Source organism: Barbus barbus (assembly GCF_936440315.1).
Source record: "Barbus barbus genome assembly, chromosome: 7".
NCBI lineage: Eukaryota > Metazoa > Chordata > Actinopteri > Cypriniformes > Cyprinidae > Barbus > Barbus barbus.
Genome location: NC_136735.1, coordinates 8,009,774 through 8,033,316, shown reverse-complemented (window position 1 = coordinate 8,033,316; position 23,543 = coordinate 8,009,774). Strand labels below are relative to the sequence as shown.

Here is a 23,543-nt window from a genome sequence, read left to right as displayed (position 1 = left end):
ACATTTGCTGAGAGAGAAAAACAACAGCTGTATGGCGAACACGTCCATAATAAAGCATGAGCACGGCGCTGGTGCAGCCCATCTGGCTGAGCTCACGTTCCCAGGGAGCCCACGCGGATTGTGTGGGAAGGCTATGGGGGAAGTTACCGAAGCTCAGAGCCACTTCCATGAAGGTTAACCAACATAGGGAAACTCATTAGTAAAGATGGCAGCTTGATTAGTGCAACCCATTATTGACTTTTTGTGGAAGGGCAATGAAATAAAAAAAGGGTAAGAAATGAGTGCGGAACCTTCATTCTCACAGTGACAACGAGCAATTAGAGTCAGGGTTTATTATGCTCACGTACAGCACTGGGCGAGGTGTCTGCTTTTGTTTTCCCTCCAAAACACTTCAGATCGTCCCCCAGTGGAACCTCCACAGGTCAGTCTGTCCTCACAGGGGCACAGACTTTACACAAAAACCTCAGCAATAAAACAAACAGAGGGAAACCTGCATGAAAAGCCCAAAGGATAAGTGAGCAAAGTTTGGTCCTGTTGAGCAAATCTATTCAAAACTCCTCGCTCTAGAAGCTGAAGGTCTCTTATCAGGCATCCATCAGCGATGTTTTGTGCCTCGGATGACAATATCTCAGAGATCACAATGCAAACAGGGATGCCTTTGTTGAAACTTGAGTTCCAGAACATTCTTGAAGCTCTCAGACAAAGCAAGATGGACCCAATTGTGCCTAAAACAACCAACGTTTAATACTAAGAGGGAGCTCTTTAAATTATTTCTTTCAAATAAGACAAAATGTGTTTCAAGATTAGGTAAAACAGAAAAAAAATTATGAAAAGATAAAAACTGACATCATATTTCTTACTTCTATTTGTTCCCACTGTCTTGGAAAACCTAAACTTATGATGGGGTTAAAAGTGAAATGAAATGATATTGTCATTAAGTCAAATTCTAGAGTCGTTATGTCAAATTATGGTATTATTCAGTTATTGGATCTTCTGTAATTACATAATTTAATTATTTGAAATAACTTTATTTCATTGTTTTTAATATAGTACCAGTCCTAGTATCTGTACATAAAAAAATTTGAATACAGATAGCTTTGTGATTACAGAAATACTAAACATAAAAGGTGGCTTTTGGTGGGAACCACTTCCATAAAGTCATGTAATAAATTAATAATATTCATATTTATTAAATCTAGTTCATTTTAGTGTTATTGCACTAAGAAATCTACATCTTCTAAAAGCCTTTTTTGGGTCAACAATGCATTTTACAGTAAGTTTTTAGTATTTGATTTGGTTTAAGTTTGAGTGCTGGCATCTAAAATTCTCTCAGAAATGTACATGTTCAGGTTTGTTAGCCACATATGACATGCTGAGTGATTTACAAAGCCATAAAGCTTCGACAGTCAATTCCAAATGCAGTTACAAGGAAGGGTGGACTCATAAAACGCACCTGATTATGCTGACCATCTAAAACTGCAAACATTGTTCATTGCAAATTTACAGGCATAGGCACCATAAAAACTTACACAGAGAAGAGATAAAACTCTTACGGAACTGAAGAGAAAGTTTTCACTTTTATGCCAATTTAACCTTCTGCAGGGAACTCTTCAGAAGGAAGGGCTCTGCTGATCAAGATCAGACGTTGAAGATGCTCTTCGTTCTGATTCTTCATAGGTGGTTTTGTAAAGAAAGTTTCACATCCTAACATGATGTTCCCTGACCGCTGCTCTGAGTGCAAACAAAATCACTGCAGAGTTTCTGAAGAGAGCCAAAATAACTGCAAAACTCAGCCTCAAATTGCTCTTGGGCAATTGGAGAATATTTTCTTTTTCCCCCCAACACAATTTGCTCTTACAAGAATATGGTGTGAAAAGGGGGAAACCGCCACTTGGTTGTTTCACAGTAAATAAGCAATGTGGTAAGATCAAGAGGTCAGGTTAGCATGATTTTAGCAAGCAACATATAACCATTCCTTGCATTACAGTAGATGTTTTTAAGTGCCCAATTTGTTTTAAAGGTTCTGAAAATTAAAATGCCTTTTCTTGTCTGCAGTTTTTGACGTCTCTGCTCAGGATAGTTGCTTGGAAAGGTCACATCGCATACTTCTACGGGTCCAACATCAGCTTTCACCAGCTATTATAGACCTCCTTGGTTTTGATGGACGTGTGCTTCTCATTCTTTCAAAGACATTAAGGAGTAGAGTGACGGCGAGCTAGAAAAAAGGAGACCCATCCCCAGACAGAGTGCTGTCAGATAGAGATTCAGTTTATTAGTGAACCAAAAAAGCCAGGCAGAACAGCCATTAGGCAGTGCGAAAAGAAAATACGACGTGATTTGAGCAACCCTTCATTCTTTCCATAAGACTGCGCACAACTGAAGGGTCAAGACAAGGACCGGATTCTAATGTGACAAAAACGGCCAAAAGAGTGACCCACCTGGGTAGCTGGATGCAGAAGCAGGAATGATCAAAAGCCTGCTGGGATTTATGCCCTTTCAGCCAGAATGATTCCAGTTCTGACAGGAACCATCCGATCAAGAAATGTTTTACTCTCACAGAAAGATAAGCACAGTACAAAGAAGCCCGGCTTTAAGTCAGGATTTAAGAGAGGCCTGGGAAATGATCTCCATCTGAGAAAGAAAACAGAGAATCTTTATAGACGCTAGAGCCTAGGTACTCAACCTGCGGCTTGAGAGCCACATGGGACTCTTTACTGATAGCGCTGTGGCTCAAAATCTCACTTTCCCCCAAAATTGTTCTACAGCAAGTTTTTTGACTAATGCTTTTCAGTTGTAATGATGAAAGTTGTAGAAATTATTGCAGAACTTCCCCTACATTTGTCATATCAGCTGGAATAATAGTTACATTTTATCCAAGGCAGCTTTCATGGTGCAAGGAAATATGTTCCCCTTATGAATTTACTAGTAATTGAATGACCGACAAATCAAACCACAGAATCCCAGTCTGAATTACACATTATGTAATTATTTGAATCATATAGTAGCAACGGACTATGAATTTAGATTGAATGATTTTACTCAACTTGCCCATAGATTATGATGAATAATGAAGAACTTTGAATTGATTAAATAATAACTACATTAATTATAATAATAGTTAAGTGTTAAAGGCACCAGCAACAACACTTGCCCAAATTCTTAGGGGACCATCTTACCTGAATGGTCTCACTTAAATTTTCCACTTCAAAATAAAGACAGCATTTGTTACCCTACACATCTAAAAGAATTACTGTATCTACCAATCTGCCATTAGAATATAGAGAAAACACATTTAATATGCAACATTTGTGGATCACTATTATCCAATGACAAAGAAATTCATTACTCAAACTCATTTAACCTCAAAACTATTCAGCTTGATTAGGTATAAATCTCTCAAATACTGATTTTCAGATGAAAAGTCCAAATAATAACAACATAACTATCTCTAATGTACATCTACAGACATGAACGGCACTCAATTTTCAAAAGCACTGATTAATTTAATGAATGGTCTTTTGAACCAATTCTAGAAATAATTCCTTAAAATGTGTCATTTTTCATTACAAAATGCCTAAAAACATCACATTAGCTGCATTAAACTAAAGACTCAACATTCAATGTGCAATCATAGGGCTTTTATTCAATCTTGCTATTCCAAACTAAATAAATAAATTGTCAGCTTAAGTAGAAGTGCTTTAAAAGCCAAGTTTCAGGTACACTAGGTGTTATGGCAAAGCCATTTAGTTGGGAACACCCATACACCCCTATACATCAACACACACTATATACTATCTGTATTTAACACCAATCCAACGCCGCTATGATAATAACGATGTCCTCATGCGTACCTTCAGTATGTGGGTTCATGTTAGACAAAGACGCCGCCAAAACATACACACGCTTAGTCTGGAAAAATGTAAATACAGCCTCTGAAATCAAACACCACCCTTACACCACCACCTTCTAGCAACACGTCAGAGATTACATTGTTCCACGGCGATGTGCACAATAGTTGTTCTGTTTGTCTAACACATCTCCGCCATACCAGAGAGTTTCAAATTCACACTCGAGTTGTGAGGGTGTTGTAAAAACAGACGTGTCGGGTGCTGACCGCCCTATGAAGACGTGCCTGTCAGATGTGAATAGACACCTACAAAAGGTGCAGAAGTAAGTGCACTAGATGCGTTTACACTTCCGTTTCATCCCATAAACTCCATCATGAGGACTATCGCTTACCTTGGTGCAAAGTTTGATTTAGGAAAAAAAAAACCTAGAGGAACCAAAACGGAGACATCTATCTTGCCTTTAACATCATGTTATCATTCAACGGAGAACTTCAAGTGAAGCACTGGCTCCCTGAACTGACGTTGACTGATGTTTGAACTCCAGGAAATAGCTGTCACACCTGAAGACAGCAAATGCACTCAGCACATTCCAAGAATGACCTATATCCATCTTTTTGCACCTGCATTGTGGTGTAGACTAAAAGAAAAAAAAAAAAAAAAAAACTTTGTCAGGAAGAAAGGAAAAGTGGAAGATTCTGACATTGTCAATTCAACAACAATGCTTGGTAAACAAGGATGCTGGCACTGGCCTTTTGTCATGCTTTTAAACATAATGAGGCCTGTATCACACCACTCAAGAAATGTCAGCAGCTAAAGGCTTTGCATATGAAAAAAGGACACAAATTTGGCTAAAAACCCAGAAAACAAGCAGCTTTTTTGAAGAGCTGAACATTGCTCCCAAACTAAGACCAAATAACTCTTTCCACACCCAACCAGGTCTCGATAAGACTCTTCACAGACCTTTAAAAGGAATAGGTGATAATTATAAGTGTTTTTTGCAGTTTAGCACAAGCATCTTTAGCGGGGGAAAAAAAAAAAAAGTGAGAAAAGCAAGAGTTTTGAATGTGACTACTGGTGTTCTTGTAAACAGACTTGACTGAATGCAAAAGTAAACTCTGTTTTATTGAGTCTTCGGCACAAATTATATATTTAAAAAAACAAAAAAAAACCTTGAAACAGTCATTTGAGAGCAGAAATCCAATATGCCCAAGTGGACATTCAGGGAAAAAATAAATTGACAGCTAGACAGGAGTTACAGGAGGAGGTCAGCATCTGAAGGATGATGGCTAACGACAGACACGGTGTATGAAATGAGAATCTGAAAGGGGAGAAAAGATGATACAGAGAAAACGCAGAAGAGCGAGACAAGAGAAGGGTGAAAAAAGAAAAAAAATGCAAATAACACTTGTAATTTATGGTTCTTTGTGGCTCGATCCAATGTATTATTCAGGATAACAATAGATTAACACAGCATGAAAATTAACATGGACGATCTAAAGGCTGAGAAGAGAGCAGAAGAGATGCTTTTTTCACACTGTAACCAGACTGTAAATTATACCACCAGCATAAATTAAATTAACCATCAACTGTTGGCACCAAAGCACTGCATAAGGATAGATATTTATAAATACATAAAAATCCTTCTTCACATGAGAAAAATAATATTATCAGGTTAAGAAATTGACACACATGAATATTCATTAGATGGCATTTTGAAAATAAAAAGACTGCTGTATTGCACTCAAATTCACGACTCAAACATTTCATCAATTAGTAAAACTCATTTAAAGCTCTCAGGAGTGTGGCCTATATTGAAACCGCTACCAAGTTGAAAAAGTGCTGATGAATCTCCAGTTGGGACCAACAAAACTGCAAGCCAGCTTTGACAGCAACATTTAATTGGTATTGATTAACTGAACCAATCTAACTGAAGAAATGGAGGCTCAATTAATCAAACTGAACAAAATATCGGCTCCTGGAAGGGCAAGTACCATTTGTAATTGGCACATGCATGGGGGAAAAAGTGGGACCTACTTCTTCAATTATCTGGTGAATACAGATACTTTTCAGAATCAAAGATTTGGCTCAATTTCAGTCCAGGAGTGTGAATTTGAATTGGCCACAATCCACACAAAGTTGAATTGGAATGATAGGAGGAAGAACCTTCTGAAATGCAATTATGAATAAACGTAATGCATTCTGGGAAATAAAGTGTTCTTATCCCCTTATACACAGAAGTTAATTTTTATTAAATATGACGAAATATTTAAACAAAATACAAATTAATATATTTGGCATGACCCTACAGGTATATCACATATAGGCTACAGTATATATAAAAATACGTTTAATACCATTTTCGAAACTTTAAAAAAGGCTTTTTTCATGCAAACATTCAAAGTTAAAAATCAGTTATATGAATTTCAATTTATTTTAATTCTACATTCTGATATTCAGACTGGAAATCCACATCATGTTTGTAATTTTAAATTTAAGAGCTGAAGTGGAATTTAAAAGGTATTTTCAATTCAACTCTGAATGGCGCTTTGAGAAGTGGGAGCAACAACAGTGACTAATTCAGGTATAAGTCAAGCTACAGTAATTCTTCACAATGCATCTAAATGTGTTAATACAGGCAAGCCACTAAAGTGAGCAATAATGGGCAAAGCAGCATGTAATCTCTGCTTCAGACTGCACTGCCACAGACTGCCTGATGCAAATTGCACAAAAAAAAAAAATAGGCAAGAACAGATTGAAATCTAACTAACGAGCTTCTACAGTTTCCAAGTTTCAGGGTGCATAGGTTATTTTGAGTCACCAAGAAACAAAGTCATGTCTGCAAGGTTGCTACAGGGTTGCATGCCAGCCTCGTACTGTGCAGATCACTTTTATAAGTCAGCCAAGAAGGTCTCTTCCTGTCTAAAAACCAGTACTGACCGAACGTTTGCCAACTGTCAAAGTCTAGCTCCTTAATGAAACAGCATGTGTCTTTGAGGGTTTAGTTTGCTTCTTTGAAGGTTCTGGAGGCTTTCATTTGACCTTCCCTCCTAAACTGTCTAGAGGTGAAGCATTTCAGACAAGTAGCTGCCAAAACAGGCAGAGGCGTCCGGAATGCACCTCCCATGTAAACGGCCCCTTCCCACATAAACACACTGGAGTGTCTTAATGCTCAACAGGGCCAGTGTTGACAGTGGAAATGAATTCACATTCAAGGCACCACTGCCAACCACGTTTCCCAGGTGGCCCCCGGGGCTTCTCTCTGCTCTGTAGTGGTGACAGTGACTAGTTCTCTCTCCTGCTTTCGACAAACTGCATAATAGACAGCCTGGCGATGCAAACCTCCCACAGACTGCCCTCAATTTAAAACAATATTTATCAGCACTCTGGAGGTGGTTTGCAAAATGTGGGTGGTAGTTGCGGTAGTCTCGCAAACGTCTAAATATTTAGCTAAAATGGCTCCCAAAGAAAATGGTCAATAAATAAAATTTGTTTGCTGCCTTTTTGGGAATGGAGCGTGTCAAATTTCCAAAAACTCCAGTGGCGAAGCCAATCTCTCAAATGAAACAGGACTCTGTAATCTTGTCCATACGACAGCTCCTCTATAGACATGCCCACGCACCAACATCTTATCCAATGACGCAGACGTTGAAACTAACACACCCTGAAACAACTAATTGCGGGGAAAAATATTATAAGAGAAGCACTCTGAATGTTCTATGAGAACATGGTGTTATCATCATTACACATAGTGGGAAAATCACGCAAGGATAATGTTTAGTCCGACAACGTGAAGGGGCCTAAAACAGTGCCTTGAAACACTCCTACACTATCTTCTAGTTAGGAGCTCTACTGACTAGCACTTAAACATCAGGAGGCCATGTTTTCCTTTGTGTGGGAAGGCAGGATCTGCTGACTCCACATTTAAATGTCTGTTTGAGTAATCTGGTTTTAAAGTTAAGATACAACAAATCAAGAGTCAGAGCTCTGAGCAGCACAGGCAGACTGCTGATACACTTTCTCCAACAGTTGCCGACTATGACAATCCCATAACAATGGAAATTGTCTTCACTCCACAGGTTACCTGACTGTTGAAAGACAACAGGAGCGATTAGTGGAGCGCTGTAGTGATCGAGGATTCGTAACAAACAGCAGGACATACAGGCCTCTCTGTTCTTACACCTTCTCTCTGTTACCGCTCATGAATTCAGCACTTGAAAAGACATTAGAGGGAGGCATGTGTGGGCGTGTGCTGACAGACAGAGCTACTATAGTAAAGGAAAAGATGGTACCAAATAAAAGCAACATACTTTTGCATGTGGGGGTTCACCTAAATGCCTATGTTCAGAGTGTGTCTTGTTCTCAGAACCATTTTCTCTGAAGGGCCCTGCATTAAAACACTAGAAAATCAGCAGCAGAGGCAACATGAATCATGGACCATCAAAATGTCCAGGGAATTTGTTCTTCTCAGCACATTGCAGACAAACATTTATACTCTTTTGGGAGTTCGTCTTGGAAATAGAGTTTGGTGCAAATGTGAACAAAGCAATAGAAGTTCGCTACAGACTGCACGAAACAACAACAAAATCTCCTAAAAGCCTCAAATAATACGCAGTCTTAGAATGCTAGTGGAATATATTTGGTTATTAAAAATCATGAAATTCTCCTTTGACCCTGGCCTATGCAGAAAAAAGCAGTTACTTTGGACTTACAGTACAATACACTGAATATATGTCATACGGCCTAAAAGGGACTCAGAAACCGCTAATGAAACCGATGCAAACCTGTATTTCCATTTACTCATTGAAAAACAAAAAGAGAAGAATGTTCATGCTGCTATCTTCTATGCAATGCAATTTTGGGGCTGTCAAACACCAAAAAGGAAAAAAAAATAACATCAGTAGTCCATATATGTCATGCACTATATTGCAAGTCTACGGAAGGCATATGATAGCTTTGTGTAAGGAGCAGACGAAAATGCAAAACGCAAGTATAATCTTGTTTGATAGCTGTGGTTTGATGCTCTACCCTCCATACATATTTGAGATAGGTATACCTTTTCAAAATCTTGCCTCAAAAAGCAGGCAATTAGGAACTAAATTTCACAAGCACAAACTCTGACATCCCTTGATTTTTTTTTTTTGTTTGTTTCCTTCTTACCAACCAGAATTGTATGTAGCCTTTTGACTTAAGTAAATTATGCTCTTAGGGGCGTGGGTCGATGAGGATTGTTCCCAGACTCTTTAAATGAACTGGATTTCTGTCTCTCCACGGAGCTCACTCGATGGTCTGTGCGAGGAGATTGGCAGCTTGAACTGCCTGCTGTTCAAGCTAGTTAAGACCCCAGAGCACATGACACAGGATAGGCATGAATATTCTCCGCTCAGAAACATTTCTACAGGTATGGCAATGTACTTTCAAAAAGACAAAGCAATGCATAGATGTAAGAGACAAAAATGCTCCCAAACTGTTTTTAGATTACTCATTCTATGCCCATCAATCTTAGACATTAAATCTGTCACTACCTCAATTGTTGAAATCATATCAAAGCCAGTTCCTCCTGTATGAAGCAGCAACAAGTTGAAAATGAAATCAAGGAAACCAAGGAAGGGCAGCAATACTGTTATTTCTTTGACAAGTATATTACCTGTCAGGCATAGTGGATTACAATTTCAAATGCAAAAAAAAAGCAGGAAAACAATTCTCAACATCCTTATAGGTTTGGCTGATGGAAATAAGACAAAACAAGGTTTTATTAACACGTAGACAAGGAGAGAGACAAGGAATAAATGAGAAAAAAGGGTAAAATGCCTCTCTGTGTGTCAATTAAGCCGTGTTTAGTTTAAATGCATCGGCTGCATGACTACCAAAATAGTTCTACACAAATATTTCAATATTATTTATGAATCAAAAAGATGCTTATCACAACTGGCATGCTAAGAGTAAAGGGTTGTGTTGCACTCGTGTGGAAAATACACCCAAGGCAGGGCTCCAGACAAAAAAAATCGAGTAAGGAGCCATTGGCTCCTATAAAAGAAAAACTTAGGCGCCAAATTATTTTTTTAGGTGCCACAGAATAAAAGTGGTTTATTTTATTATTATCATTTTATTTTTCCCCCCTATTTTAACATTTCAATCATTTTGTCATGTGTTTATGTATCTTTTCTAGGCTTTATCAGCATTTTAATCCATCTTGTAGATGATCAGGTCGACCGGGGGACTAAGGTTCACTTAAAGTGTGAATTAAATGTCTTTTACAACTTGAAATATACAGTCACAAAGAATTGTTCGTTACACAGAATCTGTACCAATATCATGGACCATAAGCATCACTTGGCAACTGAGTGCAGTGCATCCTATAAATGTTGTCACGTCTTTCACACATTCAGTCTGTTTTTCTTCATTAGTAAAATGCAATTTTATAGGAGGATTTGAATCATGTACAACAGAATAAGTAAAAATATTAATATGCAACAGCGCATGAATATAGCAAAACGCTCCTCTTTATAGTTATTTTTCTAGTTGACTGATGAGTTTATGGACACTGAGTGGTTATTCTGAGGTAAATGTATTACAATGCAATGTTTACAAGCTTTATACATTTCCTCAGTTTGAAACAATGAGCTTTTACATAAAACATTTCAGTAAGTTGTACTATAATAATAATAATAATAATAATAACTTTATTTTTATATAGCGCCTTTAAACAGTTTCTCAAAGCGCTTCACATAATAAAACGAAACAAATAAAAGTACAACACACAAAAGACAACTAATTAAAAACAGACTAAGATATCATTTAAAATCAAAACAGTCAAGAAAAAGCTAACCTAAAAAAATGAGTTTTTAAATAAGACTTAAAAATGCTTAAATTCTGAGCATCTCTAATTTGTAGAGGGAGTACATTCCAAAGCCTGGGAGCATAGGAAGAAAAAGCCCTGTCCCCTACAGAGCGCATCCGTGTCTGAGGAACTACCAATAAACCAGCTTGTGAAGATCGTAAATGACGCTTAGGTGTATATAAAGTTAAAAGAGCAGACATATATTGAGGGGCCAGACCATGCAGTGCCTTATATGTGAGCATAAGAATTTTAAAATCAACTCTAAACCTGACCGGGAGCCAATGCAAAGACTTGAGAATTGGTGTAATATGCTCATTTTTTCTGGCACCAGTCAGGATCCTAGCAGCGGAGTTTTGCACATATTGCAATTTATTAAGTGTGGTTTTAGGAACCCCAGCAAGAAGTGCATTACAGTAGTCAATGCGAGAAAAAACTAGGGTGTTTATAAGCCTTTCAGTCACAGGAAGGGATAGCATAGAACGGAGTCTCGCAATATTTCTGAGATGAAAAAAAGAGTTTTTGACAATATACTGCACGTGATAGTCAAAAGATAAACTCGAGTCAAATATTACTCCTAAATTTTTTAATTTAGGCTGTGACTCCAAAACAGAACCATCGATGTTTAAAATTATTGAACCAGTTTTACGAAGCTGATAAGAAGTGCCAATAAGCAGGACCTCAGTCTTATCATTGTTTAGACAGAGGAAATTTTCAGACATCCATATTTTTATCTCAGAAATACAATGTGTTAAGAAAGGTACGTCCAAATTTTGACCAGGCCTAGAATGAATATAAATCTGAGTGTCGTCTGCATAAAAATGATAGTTAAGCCCAAGTGATCTTAAAAGCAGACCGAGTGGAAATATGTAAATGCTAAAAAGTAAAGGGCCTAAAATTGAACCTTGAGGAACACCCGTGCGGACAGAGCCCATCTCAGACCTTGAACCATTCATATAAACAAACTGTTGACGATCAGTGAGGTAAGCTCTAAACCAAGTTAAAACAGTCTCAGAAACACCAAAGACAGTTTCCAGACGTTTAAGTAAAACAATATGATTAACAGTATCGAAGGCGGCACTAAGATCAAGAAGAATAAGAATGGAGAGAGAGCCAGAATCTGAGGCTATTAGCAGATCATTAGTGACCTTGACCAAAGCTGTCTCAGTACTATGAAATTTTCGGAAGCCAGACTGAAGGGGTTCAAAAAGATTATTTACTATGAGATGATTGTGGAGCTGCAAAGCAACAACACGTTCTAAAACTTTAGCAAGAAATGGAAGGTTTGATATAGGACGGTAATTATTCAAGTTATCCAAGTCAGCATTATGGTTCTTTGGAACAGGTGTTAAAGCAGCAGTTTTCAATGCTGCTGGTACAACACCAGTACACAGAGAATCATTAACAATGCTGAGAACAGCTGGACACAAAGAGTCAAAACAAGACTTAAATAAGCTTGTAGGGAGGGGATCAAGAACGCAAGTGGTAGCTTTCATACCTGATACCTCCCTAATAAGCAATTCAGAGTCAATTTGAGAAAAAGTTGTGAACAATGTGCCATGAAAGCAAGACGAGGAAACTGTAGAAGATGGAACAGGTACAACTTGGATAAGTTTGTAAACGTTGTCAATTTTGGAACTGAAAAAATTAAGAAAATCATTACACAACTTATTTGATACAGGTAGAGAAATACCATCATTAACTTTGAGAAGTCTGTTAATAGTATGGAAAAGATGCCTGGGATTACTTTGATTATTATCTATAATCTGAGAAAAATAAACAGATCTGGCAGACTCAATTTCAGTTCTATATTCCCCCAAGTGGTCTTTCCAAGCTTGATAAAATACATTCAGACCTGAGACACGCCACCTGCGCTCCAATTTACGACAAGCAACTTTCTTAGAGCGCAGGTCGTCATTATACCAAGGGGCGGAACGAGCAAAAGAAACACAGCGAGACTTGAGGGGAGCAAAATAATCCAAATTAGAAGCAAGAACAGTATTCAACTGCAGGATCTTATCTTCAAGAACAGCTGATGGAAAAACACTAAGAGAGGAAACAACAGTGTCAGCAAAATCAGATGAGTTAATTGATTTCCATTTACGGAAATTAACAGTGTGTGATAAAGTAGTACAAGAGAGAGACATATCCAGATTAAAAAAGATTGCAAAGTGATCAGAAAGACCAATGTCCACAGAAGACAGCTGTGAAACAATTTCATCAGTTGCAATCACAAGGTCTAATGTGTGACCTTTGTTGTGTGTCGGGCCGCTAACAAGCTGTTTAAGATTAAAACAGTCCAACAAAAATAGAAAATTCTTTGTCAACATACAGTCATTTTGGTCAATGTGAATGTTAAAATCCCCCAAAATAAGGATGTTCTTGAATTTAAAACACAGTATGGACAACAAATCAGCAAACTCAGACATAAAAGCTTCATTTGGCTTTGGTGGTCGATAAACAGTAGCAATGGTAATTGCTTTAGGGGCAGAAATGCTCAGAACAAGGCATTCAAATGATGTGAACTGTGGTACGCGCACAGCGCTGATGTTGAATTGCAGATTATAAACCACAATAATTCCCCCACCTCTACCAGTAAGGCGCGGGAGGTCAAACAGTCCATACCCCTCAGGAGTAATCTGGTTAAAGAGGAGGCCATCATTTTGTTTATGCCATGTTTCAGTTAAAAACAAAAGGTCCAGTTTTCGATCTGCTATGATGTCCGACAGAAGCAGAGCTTTGTTGTTTACTGAGCGCGCATTAAACAGCGCGACATTTACACGGCTCTGGCGCACCACAGAAGGTAACTTCGAACGAACAAGTGAAGATAAGTTGCTGAGGACCGCACCAGTATAAGACGCTCGTTTAGTCTGTCGCCGACTTACAGGAACGCAGATGTTGTTAGATGTAGAAAGGCAATAACTGCGTCCTAGACTCCGATGTAAGTACCGTCTTTGTCTCAACAAGCCAGCATTACGACAGAGTTCATAAGCGTCTTTTTGTAAACGGTAGTTCTGTTTTAAGTTGAGCAGCTGTTTTGCAGTATACCTTAAAGCCATGCTCTGTGAGTCCAGGACTTCAACAATCCCAATGCTGCGAAAATTCCCAATAAGACCACAGGGAAAGCTCCTCCGATTTGGCTCCAAAGTCCTCCAGAGAACGGAGGCAGATAAAAACAATAATCCAAGGAATATGGAGTAGTCCCGCAACATTGCGAAATGCCGCAGATTTTAAAACTGCGTTAATATAAAAACACAAAACAAACGGTATAAGGAGCGGCAGCCAAAAACGCGCCAGCGTTCCCAATCAAACCGGAAACTGATGCTTTCTATTGCCTACCTTTTGATCATGTTCATTTCATACTATAGTAGTAAATCGAAATATATAATGGGTTCACTTGCTGCTTTAACTGAGGTGCTAAAGAGATCGCGCCTGAGCATTAAGTGCGATGCTCGCGCGATCCGGACGCATACACGGACCGTGTGGACGCGGGGTACTGGTGTTTATATTACCGAAAGTGTGCGCTTGTGGTCCGCATTAAAGAGCACCCAAACCGCATCATTTGAATTTCGTAGCATTTTAAAGCTGTTTACTAAAAAGTAAGACAGCACAAAGCTTTTTGCGATTACTGGATGGCAAGTGCGCTTCAAATAACAGGAAGTCCATGCATTAACAGAACACAGCATATAGACTAAGATCTCGATAAGAAGATCAACCGGACAAGTGTAAATGCATCTGGTTGTTGAAACCACATATGGTAATTTTACTCCTCCCATAATATTAAAGTAATAGACGTGTGAGATCGTTTTATAGCCTATATGGCACGTTATAGTCAGATATGACAGCGCAATGCAACAAGCATCACCGCGGATGAGTAGCGGAGTATTTCTTCAGCAAGCGACGCGCAAACTGAATGAACCTGAAAGTAAGTCGCAGACGCTCAACACACAATCTTCTTCATTAAAAGTAGCGAGACTAGCCTATCTTTCCAGTGCTGATGCCGCGCGCTCTCTTGATATTGAAATTAGCTGATAATTAATAAAATTATCCATTGCTTTCATTGACGTGAACTCCATTATATTTGCATATGAAGCGGGAATTGAAGAACGGATTTATATCCGTTGTGCGAAGACACATTTATGTGGCCAAGTGTAAATGGGGAAACGTTTTAACAAATCATATAGATATCCGATCAGAGAAAATGCATGAAGTGACCAGGTGTAAACAGGCCCTTTCAGGTCTCTCTCACTGTGTTCTGCAGACTGTGTGCGGCAGAGACGAGGACTGTTTGAAACTCTTTTCAGTAAAACTTTGATGCGCATCGTCTTATGCAAGTTTAATACGTGAACATGTGAGCGCAAAACAATCGGGAAAAAAGTCCTTTCATGCAAATTATATATAGTCGCCAGTGGCGACCTCAGCAAAAACTTCACTCGCAAATTAATATTTTTGGTTGCAAATGCGACCATTTTAGTCGCAGTTTGGAGCCCTGCAAGGTTACCTTCAGTGGGGTTGACAGCTGCCGGTAGGCTCTCCCAATCAACTGTCCATGAAGGGCAAGGGTGAGCGGCATAAACAGCGTCAATCCCATTCTCCTGCAGGACCAAAGAACATATAAACACAGGTTAAACCAGAGACCACCGACAGAAGCCTCCAGGCAACAGCTTTTTACTGAAGCTGACCACTTTTCACACTTCCTCAGAACACCTGAGACAAGGTGGTAATTAAATCAGGAACCTGTTACGGAGAAGTTCATCCCACTTTAGAAACTCCTTTAAAGGTTGTAGTCCTATAATTGATTTTACATTTTTCCTAGTTGGTACACATGAATGGCTTACATGAATGGTTACAAAAAAAAGTGTGCTATTTTGATTATTCCACACTGAGAATATGAGATGTAAACCAAATACTAATACATGCAATGCTACAGACGCAGAAGTAAATATATGGTGTTGTGTTGGGGAACTCTATAGGGTACTTTATTAGTAGCAATGACAAATTTTCACTCTGGCAAGATGAACTTATTCACCTGTTCAGAATGAAATTAACCTGAACAATTAAACAAACTCATGCGGATCGGGGGGAAGACAGAGTGAGATTGGTGTTAAAACCTCTAGGAATTGTTTTGTTTAATAAAACATACAGATAATAAGTAATTAAACGAACAGTTCAACCATTCAGGTTAAAAAAAAAAAAAAAAAAACAGGATATAAAAGACTAAAGAATCAGACTAAAGAAAAAGATTTGCAAGCAACTTTGATTCATCTTGTGACTTCATGCAATATTACAAATACTGGTTATTAGTATATTTTGAGGTAAAAAGTAATTTTAATGAACTCTTTATATTAATATTAGATTACTTAATGAAATATGTTTTAAGTTAAATATACAACCAACAACCCTGTGGTAACCAAATCATTCTCACAGTATTTTTTACGGTAAATTTCTAGCAACCGCAGCTGCCAGATTTTACCTGCAAATTTAACAGGACTTTTTTTGTTATTATTAAACGGTATTACAAAAATGATCACTTATTGAATTATCACTTGGCTGCATTTCCTTCATAATCTATCTTGTTGGATACTTTACTTTCACTATCTATAATAAAACATTATTTATATAAAAACTATTTATGTCTACATACAAAATGTCTGTAAAGTCATAAAAATTATACAATCAATAAAGTGAAAACAAACAAAAAAGCTACGTACAAAAACCCAGTCTAATAATGGACTGCTTTCTAATACCCCTGCAAACCTGAATATCACATTATATTTTATATAATTTACTTTAAAAAAAAATGTATTTCTCTTCTTGCAATGTAGGCACATTTTTTATTTATTTTAAATTAGCAATGAACACTTAAGAAACTTGCAAATGATTAAAAATCATTCCAGATGGTCCCAAAACAAGATTATAAAATAGAGAGTTCCAGTCCCAGGTTCTGATTGGTCAACACAACATTCCAGACATGCTAAAATGCACAATGCAATACGCAAATATAGCTGATCTGCTGCATGCCATGCCTAAAGACACCCTTTAGCCACACCTAAATTCACAAACTGTATTAATTCTTGGAGCTTGTGAGTTCTCTTGGTTATTGATTTAGAATAGGTCTGGTTGTTAAACAGTAGCTAGTGATGGTGCAACTCTGTTTGCTGCTCTGTCATTACAAATCCAGGCTGGCCGTAAGGTCTGGCCTCGTGGATGAAAATGTCATTTGCTCTAAAGCAATGAGCCACCAGCAACAGCTGCAGACCAGACCTAAAGCAAAAAGCATGCAGCCTGGAAAATCCCAGAGGACTGCTTTGCATTAAGAGAGCCTGCTGAGCTCCAACTCATTCACACACACCAAATTGATATTCACTAGCGTGACGGGAAATATCTGATTTATAGTTGCTGAATGCCAGAGGTGGCAAACACCAAGCACACACACACAAGAAAAGCTGGAAGAGAAGTTCTGCAGCAGGCCTGAAAACTCCACGGCAGCTGTGTGTTTTTATCACCTGCTGGGGACCCGATTGCAGCATTGTGGTCCGGGGCAGACAGAAAAGAGAACCAGGATTGTTACTCTGTTTGCCTCTTCTATGGGAGTCGTACAGCAGAAGTGTACGCGACCACTGTGGGCTCTTTACTCATTATCGGCAGATTTCTGCACCGATGAAGTGTTGTCGTTGGAGTTTGTGGGCCGTTTAGATGCTGGGTAAATCAGCAGGTCTGCTATGGAAGTGGTGGGAAATTGAATAAGCAGGCAGAAGACTGCACAGGAGGTTATGGACTGAATCCGCGGTTCCTCCAGGGAAAAAGAGAGCACTCATCAGGACACAGTAATGATGTCACAAACTGAGCTTTCCATGAAATACAGCCTTAAGGGTGCATTATTATCTGGAAAGGTGAGAAACATGGGGGTCTGTGGCTACAGCAAGTGATTCATCATAAAGAAACAACAATATTACAAGTGCTGCATTACAAAGTTGTAAAATTGGTGGGAAAACCCCAAACTAGTACAAAGTTAAAGGGGGAAAAACAGCCCTTAAAAAGTATCAGCGGTACCATGATAAAGCAACATTATCAGATGGTAACACCAAGACATTTATATAGCGGCCCCAATCCAATTTAAACACTAAATCAACTGCTTTTAATATCTTTCTTTAAAATAAAAGCCACTTGTAACAATATTTTTGTTATGTAATGTATATAAAGATATGCATACGTTTTTAACTGTGAAGTAAATAAATTTTTTGCCAGAATCAAAGAATATAACATGGTAAATGTCCAAAAACAGGTGTGCTATTAGTTTTTCTTGTTGCACAAGTAAACAACTCCTTGGTTAATATAGTTAAATGTTTCAGATGTGTAGACGCTTGATTGACTTGCTATACGATCACTATGGTTATTTTTGTTTAAGAACAAACTCCATTGTATGCTTGTGGTTAAACGTTAGCCCACCTTTGAGGACAAACGTGCTTGAAAAAATTGATCTCCTGTTTGTCAAGAGAAGAAAATTGGAATTAGCCGAAGGAATTTCACAGTTCACTATAAATTAAATGAAAACATGTGGTGTGCTGGTTTCTTAAAGACAATGAAGATAAATGAATCTTGTACTTCTTTTTCAAATAAAATTAATGGACCAAAATATGATACTTTTTGGTCGAGGAAGACTTGAGTTTTGACTCATGAGAGTCATTTATTTTCAAGCCCATAATATCAATTTGATCGCAATGAAAAGTGTTCAATATATAAAAACTAATCTGAATATTTAATAGCTAGTTGCACTACAGTTCAAAAGGTTGAGGTTGGTAAGTGTTTTTGAAAGGATTAAAAATACAGTAAAACAGTAATACAGTAAAATATTACTACAATTTAAAATAACTGTTTGTTATTTTAATATATTTTAAAATGTCATTTGTCATTTTCAGCATCATTACTCCAGTCTTCAGTGTCACAGGATCCTTCAGAAATCATTCTAATATGCTGATTTGAAGCTCAAGAAACATTTATTATTATCAAGGTTGAACAACTAAATAGTAGAGCAGCTGCAGAATTTTTTTGTAATAATGTAAAATTCTTTACTGTGACTTTTGTTCACTTTAATGCAACAAAAAAAGTAGTGTATACAAGTAGTAGTGTATATATTGTACAAATACTGAACACTGTACCCATGCAAGTTCTTTTAAAAATCTAGTGGGAAAATAAACAACTAGGCCTATTCAGTTCAACTGTTTTTGCCGTATATAAAATGTGAACATTAATAATTATGATTTACAGTCTGCAGAAGTGTGAAGAACTACAAAATTAATATTTTCTGCAATATCTTATTTGAATGAAGAAAAATAAGCAAATGTGCACTGAATTCATGTTTCTCATGTTCTTTTGATCAGCTTAAGCATGAAATAAGGTTACTGTAATCACATTCGTTTCTTTTCAAATAAAGCTCATGAATGCTTTCTTTTATTTACAGATTAGAACATTCCATGATAAATGTAAGCATTTCATTATATGTTAAGTTTTATCCGTTATAACCCTCCACATATTCTTTACCACAACTAATGAACATCAGACACACAGCTGAAAGAAATCGCAGCGCTTGTCGGAGTCAGACAGCCCCGTAATACCAGCCTCCTTAAAGTATCAAGTGGCAGGGAGTCCCATCAGTTAAGAGCGAGTCAGTACGGCTGCTGTTCTGCCTCACTGGAGTGCATAAATCCTTTATCATCATGGTTCAGGCTCGCAGTGGCACACAGGGCTGCCGTAAAGGGACGAGAGCACAGCACTGAATGTATTGAGAGCAGATCGCTGTTTAGGGATTATGTGAGTTCGCCACTGACAGGTTTAGTGAAGTGGCAAAGAGTAGCGCTTGTGCATGGCATGTGTAATCTCCTTCCGTGAGCGGGAAGAATTAGGGAAAGAGGAACGAGGAGAATAAAATAAGAGAGCAGGAGCAAAAGAAAGTGAGTAAAATTCAATTACTTGCAGTTTGGTGAGAGTTGGCCGCGGGCCCCCGACGAAGGGCTCTTGCTTGAGTTTTGGCCCTTCCTGCTCTGCTCCACTGGGTTGTGGGGCCTCCGGCTGGGGAGGGCAAGGATCAACTGTGCTGAGACAGAGGAGGGCCATCCCACAATCCTTTGTGGTCCTCAGTACGCTGGGGAGCTCCTGTACACGCTGGTACCATCTCAGCAGCAAGGGGAGATGGGAGAGGGTGGAGGGGGTGTGCTTGTGGAGGGAGATCTGGAATGCAAAGACATATTATATTGTAAAACCAAAAATTATTCAGACACCAGATATAATTTTTGATATTTTCTACTAGTGGGTGTAGGACACTATAGTTCATTTATGTAGTGAGGATCGCAAAATAAAGTAAACTGTGATATTTATACCCAAAAATTCTTCATACAGTGGACTACCAGAAAAATTTATAAAAATTTGGGACCAAAAATTATTCAGATTGTATAATCTAATCAAATTAGATTATACAAAAATCTAACCTTTCCCTGGAGAATAAGAATTTAAAATGTGAGGAAATGTTATTATGAAAAATGTTTTCTCTAATAGCTACACATTGGCCACAACTAACGGCACCCTTTTATTCAATACTTTTTGAAACCTCCATTTGCCAGTTGAACGGCTCTAAATTTTCTCCTATAATGTCTGATGAGGTTAGAAAACACCTGACAAGAGATCAGAGACCATTCCTTCATCCAGAATCTCTCCAGATCCTTCAGATTCACAGATGTTGGTGCTTCTCTTCAGTTCACCTCACTCATTTTCTACAGGGTGCAGGTCAGAGGACTGGAATGGCCAGCAGAAGCTTGGTTTTGTGCTCAGTGACCCATTTTTGTGTTGTTTTTGAGGTATGTGTTTGGATTATTGTCCGGTTGGAAGACCCAAACATGGCCCATTATAAGATTTCTAACAGAGTCAGTCACTTATTGTTTTTTTTATCTGTTGGTATTTGATAGAATCCATGATGCCATGTGTCTAAAGAAAAGATGTCCAGGACCTCCAGCAGAAATATAGGCCCACAACATCAAAAATACAGCAGTATATTTCATTGTACACATGGGGTACTTATCATCCCTGTGTTCACCAAACCCATCTTGAGTGTTTGCTGCTAAAAAGCTCATTTTTTAGTTTCATCTGACCATAGAAGCCAGTCCTATTTGAAGTTCCAGTTGTGTCTGATAACTGAATATGCTGGAGTTTGTTTTTGGATGGCCTAGGAGAATTTTTCTTGAAACCCTCCCAAACAACATGTGGTGATGTAGGTGCTGTTTGACAATATTTTTTAAGGTTTTCAGACCCGGAGACTCAACTATTTTCTGCAGCTGTGGTCCTTGAAGAGTCTTTAGCCACTCAAACTCTCCTTCTCACCGTGCATTAGGATGATATAGGCACACATCCTCTTCCAGACAGATTCATAATATTTTCTGTTGATTGGAAATTCTTAATTATTGCCCTGATGGTGGAAATGTGCATTTTCACTGCTCTAGCTCTTTTCTTAAAGCCACTTCACTAATTTGTGAAGCTCAATTATCTTTTGCTGCACATCAGAAATATATTCTTTGGTTTTTCTCATTGTGATGGATGATTAAGGGAATTTGGGCTTTATTTTCCCCTTTTTTTATATTTCTGTGAAACAGGAAGCCATGGCTGGATAATTTCATGTTCATAATCACCCTGGAGTGCTCAACATTTTAAATGTGAATGTGAATATACTTCAGAGATATTTTACTCATTGGAATTTCTAGGGGTACCAATAATTGTGTCCAACGTGTATTTAACAAAAACATTTATTTCATAATAAGATTTTCCCCCATTTTCAATTGTTTTAGTTCAATGAAAGGTTAGGTTTTTGTGATTTTTTTAAATAAAAGATCAAAAGGATTAATAATGCAGGTTTATTTTCAGAGCCTTCTTTGATCATATTTACCAAGGGTGCCAACAATTCTAACCACGCATGTATGTATTTTTGTGAGATTAAGAAAAACTTCACATTTCAGGAAACAATGTACAATTATTATGGCACATGGGCGAGACAGCAGAGGATCTGCGTGTACGCTGTGTGCTCGTGTGGAATTTTTTAAAAGCGTGAATGCATATTAAAAAATGCACACTGACAGCGAGGCGCTGTGATTTAAGTAACCCATCAAAGTGTTGTGCCCACTGAACCGAAATCAGCTCTAGAGCTGTGATGCTCCTATCATCGCTCCACAGAGGAAAGATGGAGAGAAAGGGATGAGGAGGACAGAAGGAGGGAGACATGCTAGACGGAGTGTGAAACTAGGAGGCACCGATGCGCCACTGACCATAGAGAGCCAAGAGCGAGAGAACGACAGGAGGAGAATGAACAATGCAGAGAGGAGAATTAAGCATTAAGTCTTTTCAGGTCTTTTTCTTCACAAAACCAAACTGGAGATTACAGTTAGGCACTTACAACTGAAGTGAATGGGGCCATTTTTGATAGATTTAAAAGCAGAAATGTGAAGCTTATAATTTTATAAAGGCATATGTATTATTCTTCAAAACAGTCTTAGGATTTTAGGGTTTAACGCATTACGGTGTCAAACTGGATATAGCTTTACACAAAAAAAGTTGCATTACTGTTTCCCAGATCTTTATTTTATTTAATTTTTTAAAGAAAACAAGGAACGAGTAATTGTATGCCACAAATGCTGTCCAATGAGCTTAATTTTTACAAGGTGAATCACAAAATTATAAAATTGAAGTTAAAACTGAAATCAGGAGTCAGCGGCGATAGCATTGTGAGCAGCTCACTGACATAAAGCGCTGTCACGCTACGGCTGTCCCGAGTTTGAATCCCAGTTTGAGGACCTTTCCCAATCCCTATTTTATGGAAGTTCTAAGTGGCCATGCATTATTATAATTTTTCTGTTTTGTTTTCTCGTGATCTTGACATAACGAAAGTTGTTTTGTCGTTATCTCGACATAACGAAAGTTGTTGATCTCAACGTAAAAACCGTTTTCTCACGACGTAATTGTAAAGATGTTGATAAAATCAGGATCGCTATATTGTCTTCGACGATAAAGTTGCAGACCCGACAGCCTCCTTCTCAAGTGTCGAACACTTATGTGTAAGTCGTCAATCACTGACAGACACAGAGCTATTTCAGTTTGAGCGAGTCCCTGATCAAAGTAAAAGTGAATACGATCATCCATGATGCTGCGATGATGCTGCTTCTATAGCATTTTCTCATGCCGAATACACAGAGAAAATTAAGTCGTGATAACGACAAAACAACTTTCGTTATGTCGAGATCACGAGAAAACAAGACAGAAAAATTATAATAATGCATGGCCGCTTAGAACTTCCGTACTATTTCCCCCCGATCTCAGGATACCAAAAAAAAATTTAATAAAAAAAAAAAATCAACGTATAAGGCTGCCGTAACTTTTTTTGCTTAAAAATGATCCGAAATCAATATTTGAGCAAGTACATAACCAGCCAGTGTTCAAAACTATCGCTTTACTTTAGCCCGATTCACAACGGTTAGCTTATAATAATGTTTTCTAATTTGAGTAGTACAGGTAGGTTTTCGTGGGAAATTCGAGCATGGCACTGCATCATTACGGCCCGTCTGTAAACATAAAGATTGAGTCCCGGCTACTTGGCTGTCGCATGTGAGGATCCTGCAGGTGGCAGATCATTTCAGCAGCTAGAATAATTAAATGTATCATTTTGATGGCGGATTGTGATCCAGAAAGGATTATGTGTTTATGAAACACGTGAATGAAATTAAATTATATTCCAGTTTTAAATGTGCTTCTGATTACAGATAGCCTGGGATTACACAAGATTTGTATTTTAAAGACAACCAGTTCAAAGGGAGCATAGTTTGCTT

At 38.1% G+C, this 23,543-nt stretch overlaps 1 protein-coding gene across 1 annotated transcript in view; it reads right to left on the bottom strand.

Annotated features, from left to right (window-relative positions):
• Positions 1–23,543, bottom strand: part of LOC306872123 (glutathione S-transferase C-terminal domain-containing protein-like) — a 58,549-nt gene that overhangs the window by 29,241 nt on the left and 5,765 nt on the right. Inside the window, exons 4-5 of the mRNA XM_079420530.1 lie at positions 19,654–19,911; positions 15,185–15,278 (exon numbers count right to left, since the gene is read on the bottom strand). Coding sequence (XP_079276656.1) covers positions 15,185–15,278; positions 19,654–19,911 — 352 coding nt within the window. The remainder of the gene's footprint in view (positions 1–15,184; positions 15,279–19,653; positions 19,912–23,543) is intronic.